General features: G+C 39.8%; 1 protein-coding gene across 1 annotated transcript; it reads left to right on the top strand.

Moving 5' to 3' along the window:
- The first annotated feature begins 479 nt into the window (after positions 1-479).
- On the top strand, positions 480-10,119 carry LOC138803155 (E3 SUMO-protein ligase PIAS2-like). The gene is made up of 2 exons (XM_069986977.1): positions 480-951; positions 10,031-10,119. Exons 1-2 carry the CDS (start codon positions 480-482, stop codon positions 10,117-10,119), a joined length of 561 nt encoding a protein of 186 aa, XP_069843078.1.
- The last annotated feature ends 3,359 nt before the right edge of the window (positions 10,120-13,478 follow it).

Below are 13,478 nucleotides of genomic sequence, written 5' to 3'. Positions count from 1 at the left end.
TTTGAGCTGAAGAGCTCAGGGACAGCACCCAGTCCCAGAGTTCAAGCCCCACGACAGACAAAAACAAAAAACCAAAAACAAAGAAAAAAACATTATTGAGACAAGTTCTTGTAGTTGAAGCTAGTCTTGAAGTAACTTTATAGCCTAGAACTCAAGATCCTCCTGTCTCCATTCACTCCTCCTGAGTACAGGGATTATAGACATGTACTACTGTGCTTGAGATTAGTTTAATATTTTAGAATATATATTGTGTGTGTGTGCGCGCGCGCGTGTGTGCGCCAGTGCCAGTCTTGAGGCTTGAACAACATAGTTTTTAGATTTTTATCAAAATTGGCTTCATGAATATTAATGATTCTAGCTTGTATATGTAATGCTGGTTACTAATACATGCAAATTGATGGACTACAGGAGACGTCAGATTTTGCAGTTTTTATGTGCTTAAATATGACTGGTGGCTTTTTTTTCTTTTCTTTTAGAATATGGTTTCTAGTTTTAGGGTTTCTGAACTACAAGTGTTATTAGGCTTTGCTGGACGAAATAAAAGTGGACGCAAGCATGACCTCCTGATGAGGGCGCTGCATTTATTGAAGAGCGGCTGTAGCCCTGCGGTTCAGATTAAAATCCGAGAATTGTATAGACGCCGATATCCACGGACTCTTGAAGGACTTACTGATTTATCCACAATCAAGTCATCTGTTTTCAATTTGGATGGTAGTTCATCACCTGTAGAACCTGACTTGGCTGTGGCTGGAATCCACTCGTTGCCTTCCACATCAGTTACACCTCACTCGCCGTCATCTCCTGTTGGTTCTGTGCTGCTTCAAGATACTAAGCCCACATTTGAGATGCAGCAACCATCTCCTCCAATTCCTCCTGTCCATCCTGATGTACAGTTAAAAAACCTGCCGTTTTATGATGTCCTTGATGTTCTCATCAAGCCCACAAGTTTAGGTAAGTGCTAGAGAAATCAGTTTTTTTCTGAACAAGAAGGAATATCAAAAACTTTTAAGTATTGATTGTGATTTGCTGTTAATTCTGCAAATTTGAGGCATTAATGCAGATGTTTAAATGTATAGGTAAATAAAATGCTGATAACTGAAATCTAACAAAACTTCATATTATGTTGTCTGTTTTTCCAACTTTTTATTATGATTAAATACACGTGATATAAATTCTACCATCTTGATTTCCTTTTTTTGGTGGGGGTAAGGGTGACAATAGTATTACTGTTAGCCTAGGCTAGCCTTGACCTCATGTTCCTCCTGCCTCAGCCATGCTATACATTTGCTTCTTGGTGTATTTTTTTGGGGGGGTGGGGTGGGGCTTGGACTCTGGGCCTGGGTGCTGTCCCTGAGTTCTTCTGCTCAAGGCTAGTGTTCTACCACTTTGTGCCACAGCACCACTTCAAGCCTTTTGTGTTTATCTGGTGCTGAGGAATCGAACCCAGGGCCTCATGCATTCGAAGCAAGCAATGTACTACTGAACTACCTTCCCAGCCCCTCTTGGTGGTTTTAAAATGTATAATTCAATGTTTTAACTATATTCATAATCTTGTGTACCTTTAGTACTATCCATTTCCAGAAATTTTTTTTGTGTGTGTGTGAAAATACCATACAGAGGGGTTACAATTACAAGGGCAAGATAATGAGTACATTTCTTATCAAGCCTCCTCCTTTGTTTCCCCTTCCCATCACCTCCCACCCGCCCCCTCCAGAAATGTTTTTATCTTACTATCTCCAGCTCTTTCCCCTTCTTGGAACCACCATTCTTTTCATTTTTCTTTCTTTTTTATACCTTTTTTATTATAAAAGTACTGTACAGAGGGGTTACAGTTACATAAGCAAGGTAATGAGTACATTGTTACCTCCTTTGATTTTCCCCTACCATCCCTTCCCTCCCCACCTCCACAACTACACTCCCCCCCCCCAATTGTAAAGTTTGTTTTTCAACATAGTGTCTTGTACATCTCATTGTTACAATGGGTCAACCTGTATCCCTATTTAAGCATTTTGTTTTTTCCCTTCCCCTCCCCAAATTAGAAAAGTGTATATACAAGATGCAGGGCACCAACATCAAATACAGTGAAAATGGGGGTTACACTGTCGGGGAGGAACATACAAAGAAACAAAAAAAAATCACATGGTACATTATAAATACTTTAGAAACAATATTGTTTCTTTTTAAAAAAAATTATGCTAGTCCTGATATTGAACTCAGGGCCTGAGCACTGTCCTTGGATGTTTTTGCTCAAGGCTAGCAAGCATAACACCACGTGAGCCAAAGCTCCAATACTGGCTTTTTGGTGGTTAATTGGAGATAAGACTCTCACAGACTTTTCTGTTTGGGCTGGCTTCAAACCATAATCCTCAGATTTCAGCCTTCTGAATAGCTAAGATTACAGGAATGAGCCACCAGCTTTTCTTTCTTTTTATTGATATTTAGGATTGAACCCTAGGACTTGACATATTGAGTTCATGTTCTATGATTGAGCCACATTCCCAATCTAACCATTGTACTTTGTCACTACTGTAGGTAGTTTATATAAATAAAATCCTGCAGTCTTGTGAAGAGGCTTATGTACCTCTTGTCCTCAGGCTTATGTAACTTAATGTCTTTATGTTCTCTTTTTCAATGTATTTTTTCTTTCTAACATATGTATATGTGTGTATGTGTGTATAAAAATCTCACCTATTAATGTATATAATATATAAATACATATTATATAATATATACATGTATATAATATATATAATGTATATATACACAGGGTCTCGCTTTGTCAGCCAGGCTGGTTTTGAACTTATGATCCTCCTCCTTCAGTCTACTGAGTGCTGGGATAACAGGCCTGTTTTAATTTTTTTTACTGGAAGGGTGGTACTGGGGATTGAACTCATGTCTGTCTCATACTTGCTAGGTAGGCATTCTACCACTTGGGCCATTCCTCTAGCTACCTTGTTTTCGCATTGATGTCTTCAAGGTAGTGTCATGCTTTATATGCTGGCTAGCCTGGGTTGTTACCTTGTACTTGTGCTTACTCCTGTTGTTGGGGGTGACAGATGCAACCACTATATCCAGTGTTGATTGAGATGGAGTCTCACAAGTTTTTTTTTTTTTTTTTTTGGTCCGGTCATGGGGCCTGAACTCTGGGCCTGGGCGCTGTCCCTCAGCTCTTCAGCTCAAGGATAGTGCTCTACCACTTAAGCCACAGCGCCACTTCCGGATTTTTTTCTTTTTGCTTACGTGGTGCTGAGGAATCGAACCCAGGGCCTCTAGCATGCAAGGCAAGCGCTCTACCACTGAGCCACCTTCCCAGCCCGAGTCTCACAAGTTTTTAACCGTGGTTGGCTTCATACTGTGATTCTCTGATCTGACCTGCTAGGATTGTAGCCTGGAGCCATCATGCCTACTTTTAATTTTTTGAGGAATCACCATAGCATATTAAACAGCAGCTGTACCATTTTGTTTCTATTGGCAGTTCTAGGGGTTCCAGTTTTGCCAAACTTCCTTCCCTCTCTTCCTCCCTCTTTTTTTTTTTTTTTCTTTTTGGGTCAGTTGTGGGGCTTGAACTCTGGGCCTGGGCATTTTTTTTTTTTTCCTGGACACTCTTCCTCCCTTCCTCACTTATTTTTCTTTGGTTCATATGGTGGTAACCATTTTAATGGTTGTAGTTGATTTCATGTTTGTGATTGTGATGTTAAACATCTTCATGTGCTTTTTTGTGAATGTCTTTCTTTTCATGTCCTTTGCCTCTTTTGTTTGTTTGTTTTTGATAAAGGCTACCATGATGTAGCTTAGGTTGGCCTCAAATTCACATTCTTTCCTTAATGCTAGGATTACCACTATGTGCCACCATGTCCTTTTAGTTATCTATTTTTATTTGGAAAACTCATTCAGTAAATTCTCTACAGAAGGAAGAAATCAGTCTCTAAAAAACTTAATAAAATTAAGACAGGCTGCTTTGCCAGTTTTATTTTTTTAGCTTTTTTCCCCCTGTGTATGCATGTGTATTTTAGTATTTTCCCTTTTGTGTCAGTCATGGGGCTTGAACTCAGGGCCTGGGTATTTTCTGAGTTTCTTTTGCTCAAGGTTAATGCTCTACCACTTGAGCTGCAGTGCCACTTCAGGCCTTTTCTGAGTAGTTTATTGGAGATAAAGAGTCTCATGGACTTAACTACCTGGGTTGGTTTCAGACGATGAACCTTAGATCTCAGCCTTCTGAGTAACTAGGATTATAGTCATGATCCACTAGCACCCAGCTATTTTTAGTATATTTGTACATATTTCACATATATCTTACCAGATTTATGATTTGCGAACATTTTCTTCCATTCTGTGAGTTGCCTTGTTTTACCCTATTGCTTGTATATTTGGGTACAGAATTAGAGTTTTTAATGATGTACATTTTTGTCTGTATTTCTATTTGTTGTCTCTGTGCTATTGGTGTCATAGCCAAGAACTCTTTTCCAAATTGTAAGGTTTTGCCTGTGTGTTTCTAGAGTATGATTATTTTAGGTTTAATTCTTTTTAAGTTCACTTTTATGTATGGTCATATAAGGGTTCAACTTTATTCTTTTGTGAGTAGATATCCTCTAATTTTTCCTCTTTGAATCATCTTTGCACCCATATCAAAAATCACTTGACCATAACACACAAGCTTAAGCTGGTTTGTCTTTTCCTGTTTTCTATGATTACTTTTAAGTATGTAGTACATTTTTGTTGTTGTTGTATGTGGTGTAAATTTAGGAATTTGCTAGCAGGTACTCTAACCTTGAATAGAATTCCCCTCTAGCTCTGGGGCTGGGAAGGTGGCTCAGTGGTAGAGCGCTTGCCTTGCATGCATGAGGCCCTGGGTTCGATTCCTCAGCATCACATAAGCAAAAAGAAAAAAGCCAGAAGTGGCGCTTTGGCTCAAGTGGTAGAGCGCTAGCCTTGAGCTGAAGAGCTGAGGGACAGCGCCCAGGCCCAGAGTTCAGGCCCCACGACCGGACCCAAAAACAAAACAAAACAAAAAAGAATTCCCCTCTAGCATCAACTCCCCTGTTGTTTGATAAGGTGTCTAATTTTTCTCTTGGGGTAAGAGTTGGACCTCAGTCTTCTACTAATGACCTTTATCTGAGTAGCTGGGATTATAGGGGTACACCACTATACGTGTCTTGTTGAGATGATGTCTGTCTTCTGCCTGGCTGGCATCTAACCTGCCTTCTGTGAGTGGCTAGGATTATGGGCTTGAGCCCCTGCATAGTATTTTGAAATCTAGAAATGTGTACTTTTTAGCCTTGTTCCTCATGGTTGCTTCGGATTTCCAGGGTTGTTTGAGGTTTTGTAAAAACACTACTACTACTACTACTACATTTTGTGTAGTCCTAGGGTTTGAACTCAGGGCCTGGGTACTGTGTCTGAGCTATTTTTTTTTTTTTTTGGGTCCGGTCGTGGGGCCTGAACTCTGGGCCTGGGCGCTGTCCCTCAGCTCTTCAGCTCAAGGCTAGCCCTCTACCACTTGAGCCACAGCGCCACTTCCGGCTTTTTTCTTTTTGCTTATGTGGTGCTGAGGAATCGAACCCAGGGCCTCAGGCATGCAAGGCAAGCGCTCTACCACTGAGCCACCTTCCCAGCCCCTGTCTGAACTTTTTTGCTCAAGGCCTTGCCGTACCATTTGAGCCACAGTTTCACTTCAGTGGCTGCATGCTTTCAAGGCAGGTACTTTATTACTGAGCCATGCCTCCATCCCATATTTTCATTATAACTTTTTTTTTGATTGGTTGTGGGTCTTGAACTCTGGGCCTGGCCACTGTCCTGAACTCTTCAGCTCAAGGCAAGCACTCTACCACTTGAGCCACAGGGCCACTTCTGGTTTTCTGGTGAAATTGGAGATGAATCTTTCCTGCCTGGGCTGGCTTTAAACTGTGATCCTCAGATCTCAGCCTCCTGAGTGGCTAGAATTACAAGCGTGAGCCACCTAGGCCCATCTTGATTATAACTTGAGTTAGGTTTCACTATGGTTCATTTCTATTCATGTACCTGGACTGCAGTCTGCCTATTTTGGTTTCCATAGTTGCTGAGATGACAGGTATGTGCTGCTGCCTCCAGCTTCCCTTATATTGAGAGAGGGAGAGGGAGTCTTGTGAACTTTTGTGCCTGGGATGGCCTGGACCTTCAATCCCACTGATTTCAGCCTCCTAGGTAGCCAGAATTATAGATGTGAGCCACTAATGCCCAGATTAAAGTCACTATTTTTGTTGTTGTTGTTGTTGCAAGACCAGGATTCAAACTTAGTACCTGACGCTTTGCTCATTGGCTGACACTTTACCAATTGATCCACACCTCTGTCCCCCAGCCTCACTGTGTTTAAGGAGGTATGAAACTTCAGTTCTCTGACTTCCCCAGTTGACCTTTGTGATAATTGCTTTCTGTTATGAGTTCTATTTTAACATACTCTGAAACAAGTTATCAAAAATGGATTCCTTAGTTAACATGAAAGCATTACTTCTGGTAACCATTTTGTGAGAATGTTTTTACAGTTTTTATTTATATATGTTTGAGATTCAACACTTCTGTACTTTACAAATATTTTTCCTTGATTTTTATTATGCTAAAATACATATAAAACTCAAGCATTTTGAACATTTTAATGTTCAGTGTTTTATAATTTTGATCATAAAGTACATCATGTAAATGAAACCAAGTCTTTTTGACTTGATTTATTTCAATTAGTATAATGTCCTCAAGGCTCATCATTGGTAGCACTCCTCAAGGCTCATCATTGGTAGCATATAGTGCCCAGGCCAAATTCAAGTCCCATTACCCGGGACGGGGACACACACACACACACACACACACACACACACACACACACACACACACACACACACACACACACACACACACACACACACACACACACACACACACACACACACACACACACACACACACACACACACACACACACACACACACACACACACACACACACACACACACACACACACACACACACACACACACACACACACACGGGACACACACGGGACACACACACACACGGGACAGACACACACACACACACACACACACACCAGCTACACACACACTACAGCTACACACACACACACTACAGCTATGAACCTGAATGTACAAATTATCTCTTTAACTTGCTGTTAAGTCTTCAATTTTTTGGGGGGGTTGGTTGGTAGTGGGGCTTGAACTCTGGGCCTAGGTGCTGTCCCTGCGCTCTTCAGCTCAAGGTGAGTGCTCTACCGCTTGAGCCACAGCACCACTTCCGGTTTTCTAGTGGTTTTTATTGGAGAAAAGAGTCTCACGAACTTTCCTGCCCAGGCTGGCTTTGAACTTCTATCCTTAGATCTCAGCCTCCTGAGTAGCTAGGATTAGAGGCGTGAGCCACCAGCACCGGGCTCAGTCTTCAATTTTTATTGAATTAATTTTAACTTAGACTGGAGTATTTTTTGAGATACAGTTTCTGGGTTTAGTGTTAATCTCTAGTGGTAATTAATATCTCTTTAGCTCTCTATTTTTCAGGGCTTAAAATCTGGATCTCTTGGCACTCTTTCACTGGGCTTTCTTTGCTCATGGCTGGTGTTCTGCTCTTTCAGCCATGCTTCCAGTCTGGCATTTACCAGTTAATTGGAGATGAGACTCACGGACTTTTACCATGTGGGCTACCTTTGAATCACAATTCTCCAGGTTTCAGCCTCCTGAGTACCTAGGATTATAGGTGTGAGCCACTAGCACTTGGTTTCAGTTTATTTTTTAACAAGTTAATTTTGTTTTCTATAACTGTATGGTCTTATATTTGTACTAGCATATAGTGTACACTGTTCTCTTTCCACATCCTTGGGAACACTTATTTATTTTTTACCTTTTCTGCTAGTCCTGGGGCTTGAACTCAGGGTCTGTGTGCTGTCCATGAGTTTTTTTGCTCAAGGCTGGAGATCTATTTCTTGAACAACATCTGTACTTTCAGCTTCTTTGGTGGTGAGTTGGAAATAAGAGTCTCAGGGTCTTTCCTTCCCAGTCTGGCTTCATAGCTCAATCTTCAGATCTCAACCTCCTAAGTAGGATTACAGATATGAGCCTGTAGTGCCGGGCATTTTTAAAAATGATTTTAATGATTGAGAGATTGAATATAAAGCCTTATTTATGCTATGTATATAGGCTGAATATAGAGCCTTATTTATGCTTTGTATATAGGCGTGTAGGTATATGTAGGTATATCTTGAGACATACTATCCCATCTCATCCCTTTAGTTGGTTTTTACCCAAACTTGGGATCTTCCTGCTTGACATACTACTTACTGAGCAACTAGGATTGCAGGCATGTGCATCCAGTGAATATGAAGTGGTAGGAAATTAATAGTTTTCATTTGCATTTCCATAATGAGTAGTGACATTGACCTTTTTCATGCTGTGTGTGGGTATAAAAATATATATATACACATATATATATTTATTTGAAAATTGTCTTTTCAGATCTTTTCCCAGTTCTTTCTTTTAACCTCACATAATTAGCTATACAAGGGAGAGTTTCATTGTGACATTTTCATATATGTATGTATACTGTGTATGGCTAATCTGTCCACCTTTACTACTCTCCCTGACTATTCAACGATTTTAGGAGAAGTTTTTTATTTTTGCTTTGACACCTCAAGTTAGAGAGATATGCATGTTAAGGTAAGAGGAATGTTTAGAATATGTTTCTCCATGAATGTGTGTACTCTGTTAGTGATGCCTTTTCCCCTTTCCTAATACAGTTTCAAGGGGTTCATTGTTGTTTTCCTATTTGCTGGCAATTTATTTTGACTATATCCATCCCATTACACCTTTGTTAACCTAACCCTTTCTTGCTAGTACTATTACCTCCTTCAAAAGATCCTGTTATACCCTCCCCCCCCACTGCCTAATGGATCAAAACTTTTGTTGAGGCTCTTTATGCTGTTTTCATAGGTAGTTGCAGTATATCTCAAAATTACCCTCTTTTTTTTCTTCTTTCACTTTTCTTCCTAAGTAGTCCCTTAGACTCATGTCCTATGTTTATCATGCATGTGTATTTATATATAAAGCTATATATATGTATATGTTCGCGTTCATAAGTAAGTTTGTCTTTATGTCTGACTCACAAATGAGCAAAATCATACATATAATGTCTTATTTTTGAGTCTGGCTTATCTCATTCAATATATCCTTTGGTTCCACCCATTTTTCTAACAGATAGCATTTTATTTTTTTCATGGCTATGTAATGCTTCATTGTATGTGTATACTTTGTTATATGTCAGGACATTACTATTCAGCAGTTATCTTTTTTGTTTGTTTTGGGTGCCAGGTACTAGCATTTGAACAGAAGGCCTCAAACTGGTCATATCTCCTGAAAACATTTTTGCTGGTTTACTGGAACCAGAGTCTCAAGGACTTTTCTGCCTGGGCTGGCTTTAAGTCTAAATCCTCGGTCTCAGCCTCCTGAGTAGCTAGAATTATAAGCATGAGCTGCACACCAATGCCAAGCAAAGCATCTTGTTTATCTTAATGCTCTAGGAATATTGTAGTAATACACAACAATGTTTTACCCTTTCTATTTACTTAGAAGTTATAAAATGTTACGTTTTCTTCTATGCTTTAAGTGACTGGAAGGCACTCAGAACATGGCATAACAAAGCACGTATTTCTTGGATAGCATTCTTCCTGGGTAGGTTTCTGACCCTTTGACTTTTATTAGAAAGGGTTATAATTCAGTATGGAATATTATCTTAATCTTAACAAGTTTGTAATAATGTGAGAGAATAGGGAAGCTAGTATTTGAGTAAAGAGTGATTAAATGCTTGGAATTAAGGGAACTCCTTTGCAGTGATTTTTACTTGTATTCAAAGAATACAAGTAAATACAAGAATAATGTAGTTTATTACATACTTGAGTTTAGAATTTTAGCATTTTCAGATTTGACAAATACCTGGTTGTTATAACTGCTTAGATCCTTGGATTTGTTACTGATATGTTACTGTTTTTTCTCCTTTTCCCAGTTCAAAGCAGCATTCAACGATTTCAGGAGAAGTTTTTTATTTTTGCTTTGACACCTCAACAAGTTAGAGAAATATGCATATCAAGGTAAGAGGAATGTTTAAAATATGTGTCTCTGAATGTCTGTAGTCTATTAGTGATGCCATGACAGTGCCACACACTGGGTGGCTTAAAAAGAAATTGATTTCTCAGCTGGGCGCTGGTGGCTCACGCCTGTAATCCTAGCGACTCAGGAGGCTGAGATCTGAGGATCGCGGTTCAAAGCCAGCCCAGGCAGGAGAGACCGTGAGACTCCTATCTCCAATAAACCACCAGAAAACCAGAAGTGGTGCTATAGCTCAAGTGGTAGAGCGCTCGCCTTGAGCTGAAGAGCTGAGGGACAGTGCCCAGGCCCAGAGTTCAAGCACCACAACCAACCCCCCCCCCCAAAAAAAAAAAAAAAAAGAAAGAAATTGATTTCTCACAATTCTAGAGAGTTCTGTCCAATATCATGGTATTGACAAGTTTTACTTTTCTTAGTCCTTTTCTTTTTGCTTTCATATTTTTTTGTGTGTCCTTATAATGTCCTCATATAGCTTTGCCAGTACATCTTGCTGTCTTTTCCTGTTTTTATGAGCATTATTAGATACTTTTTTTTTTTTTTAGTAGGTCATGGGGCTTGAACTCTGGGCTTGGGTGCTATCCTTGTGCTCTTCAGCTCAAGGCGAGTGCTCCACCGCTTGAGCCACAGCGCCACTTCCGGTTTTCTAGTAGTTTATTGGAGAAAAGAGTCTCATGGACTTTCCTGCCCGGGCTGGCTTTGAACCGAGATCCTCAGATCTCAGCCTCCTGAGTAGCTAGGATTACAGGCATGAGCCACCGGCACCCAGCTTAGATCTCTTTTAAGAACTCATTTAAGCCAGGCACTAGTGGCTCATACCTAGGTACTCAGAAGGCTAAAATCTGAGGATCCTGGGTTGGAACTCAGCCCCACAGGAAAATCCATGAGACTCTTATTTCCAATAAACTATTCAGAAAAGGCTAGAAGTGGTGCTGTGGCTCAAGTGGTAGAGCACTAGCCTTGAACATGAAGAGGCTCAGGTCAGGGACAGTGTACAGGCCCTGAATTCAAGCCCCAGGACCTCCAAAAAAAACCCAAAGCTCATTTAACCTTAATTGCTTTTTGAAAGGTCTTGTCAGCAAATATTGTCAAGGAGAATATGTGATAACAGCTCAAAGACAGGGTGGTCATCAGTGTTTATGATTTCAAAGTGAGACATTTTTGAATAAATATTTTTGAATAAAAGTGAATATTATTATTACTAGCTAAGAGCAAAACTTGAATAATTCAGGGCAAATTGAGCTGTTTAGTCACCTTGACCAAAACTTAGTAGAAATTTGAATTAAGAAAAGTGCTGTTAGCCTTAATAGTTTTGAAAATAGAAGGAACTTAGACACATTTGGAAAAGACAAATAAATGAAAAAATGGAAAAGAAAAAAAAATGTGTATTATGCATTATCTCAGTAAAAAATAGGGTCATCTAGCCAGGTTTTGGTGGCTCATGTCTATAATCCTAGCTACTCAGGAAGCTGAGAGCTGAGGATCACGGTTCAAAGCCAGCCCAGGCAGGAAAGGCTGTGAAACTTATCGCCAGTAAACTGCTGCGGCTCAAATGGTAGAATGCTAGCCTTGAACTGAAGAACTAAGGGACAGCGCTCAGGCCCAGAGTTCAAGCCCCATGACTGATCAAAAAAAAGATAATCTGTAATGTTAATATCTGGATTTGTTTGTGTGTGAACATGTGTGTTTCTGAATAGTTTACTACTTAACAGTTGCCTTGAGAATATATGTGTGAGATGGGAGCTGGTGGCTCATGTTTGTAATTTGTAATCCCAGCTCTATAGGAAACGAATGAGAGGATTGCAGTTTGAAGCAGTGCAGGCCAAAATTACCATGAAACCTCTTCTCAACTCATAGCTGGGCATGGTGTGTGTCTATCATCTTAAGCCTGTGGAAAGCTGAGATTGAGAGGATTATGGTTCCTGGAGCCTGAGCAGAAGTTTGAAACTACATGTCAGCCAAAGAAGCTGGATGTGGCCATGCATGCCTGTCATCCTAGCTACAATTGGAAGCCTAAAATGTATTGCGGTCCAAATGCCTAGGCTGCAAGTGACACCCCTCTCAAAAATAGCCCAGGCAATAAAAAGGTAGTAGCATACCTGCCGAGAAAACATGAGGCTCTGATTTCATATGCGCACATACTTTGATTATATGCATAAATATATAAATATGAATGCATATTGTATAAAGATAGGTTGCTTCTTGATTGGGTAAGTAGGTGACTGAGAGCTGACTCTGAGATTCTTCATTTTATATGTTTTGTATTTTGAGGTTTGGGCTACAAATGTTTTAGTAGTTAAGTAATAAATGACTAACTTTTTAATTATTTTAAAGTAAAAAATCATGTTCTACAGGTAAGTGGTAGCAATGATTGTACAGTATGAATATACTGAATGTTATAGACCATTAGCTCATTGTAATAATGAATTTATTTTACATGTATTTAACCTAAATTTGTAGTCCTCCTTCCTTTAGAAAGAGCACACAAATACATATGTACAGTCCAAACCCCAGCCCAGCCCTTTTCACAGTCTTTTACCAGGTGGTTAACCAAAAAGTCTTTGTGTTCATCATGGAGCTCGCACATTCCACCCCCTAGCCCCACCACCCCTGGCCTGGGTCATTTGAACTCATGCCACTGTTTCTCTGAATATTTTTGCTCAAGGCAAGTGCTCTACTATTTTGAGCCCCATCCATGAGTTTCGTGGCCTTTCCTGCCCAGGCTGGCTTTGAACCATGATCCTCAGATCTCAGACTCCTGAGTAGCTAGGATTACAGGCATGAAGCCACCGGCTTCCGGCAGATTGAGATTATTTTTGAGAAGAATATCTTCAATTAGATCCTCTTCTTGGTATGTCTTATCAGTTACTACATAATATTGAGAGACTTTATTTTTTGTGATACTAACTTTGATCATCAGGCTCATCTACTGTGTCTTAAATTTCTGCACTGCAAAGTTACTGACTTTTTCTTTGTTATCTGTGTATATCCTGAAGAGGATACTTTGAGACTGGGCACAGAAGCAAAACATTCCTGTTGCAGTGGTGGTGGTTTTTTTGTGGTCCTTATTTTATTTTCACATTTAAGGGACAGCTGTCCCTTCTCATTCATTTTTTCATTCATTCATTTATATATTTATTTAAGTATGCTGTGGGATATAACCTAGAATTATAAAAATTTATATTGTAACCCAGTTGATTATTGTTTCATTATTAGTGGTTCTTTTAGATTGTCGCCTATGCCTTTTCCTTTGCTTCCCAAATATGCTTTAAAATACTTCTTTATCTTCTTCCCTCACAAGATGCTCAAGCTTTCTTTCTTTCTTTCTTTCTTTTTTTGGTTAGTCATGG

Source organism: Dipodomys merriami, unplaced genomic scaffold (assembly GCF_024711535.1).
Source record: "Dipodomys merriami isolate MVZ:Mamm:240054 unplaced genomic scaffold, mDipMer1.0.p SCAF_3350, whole genome shotgun sequence".
NCBI lineage: Eukaryota > Metazoa > Chordata > Mammalia > Rodentia > Heteromyidae > Dipodomys > Dipodomys merriami.
This window is presented reverse-complemented; position numbering and strand designations above follow the sequence as displayed.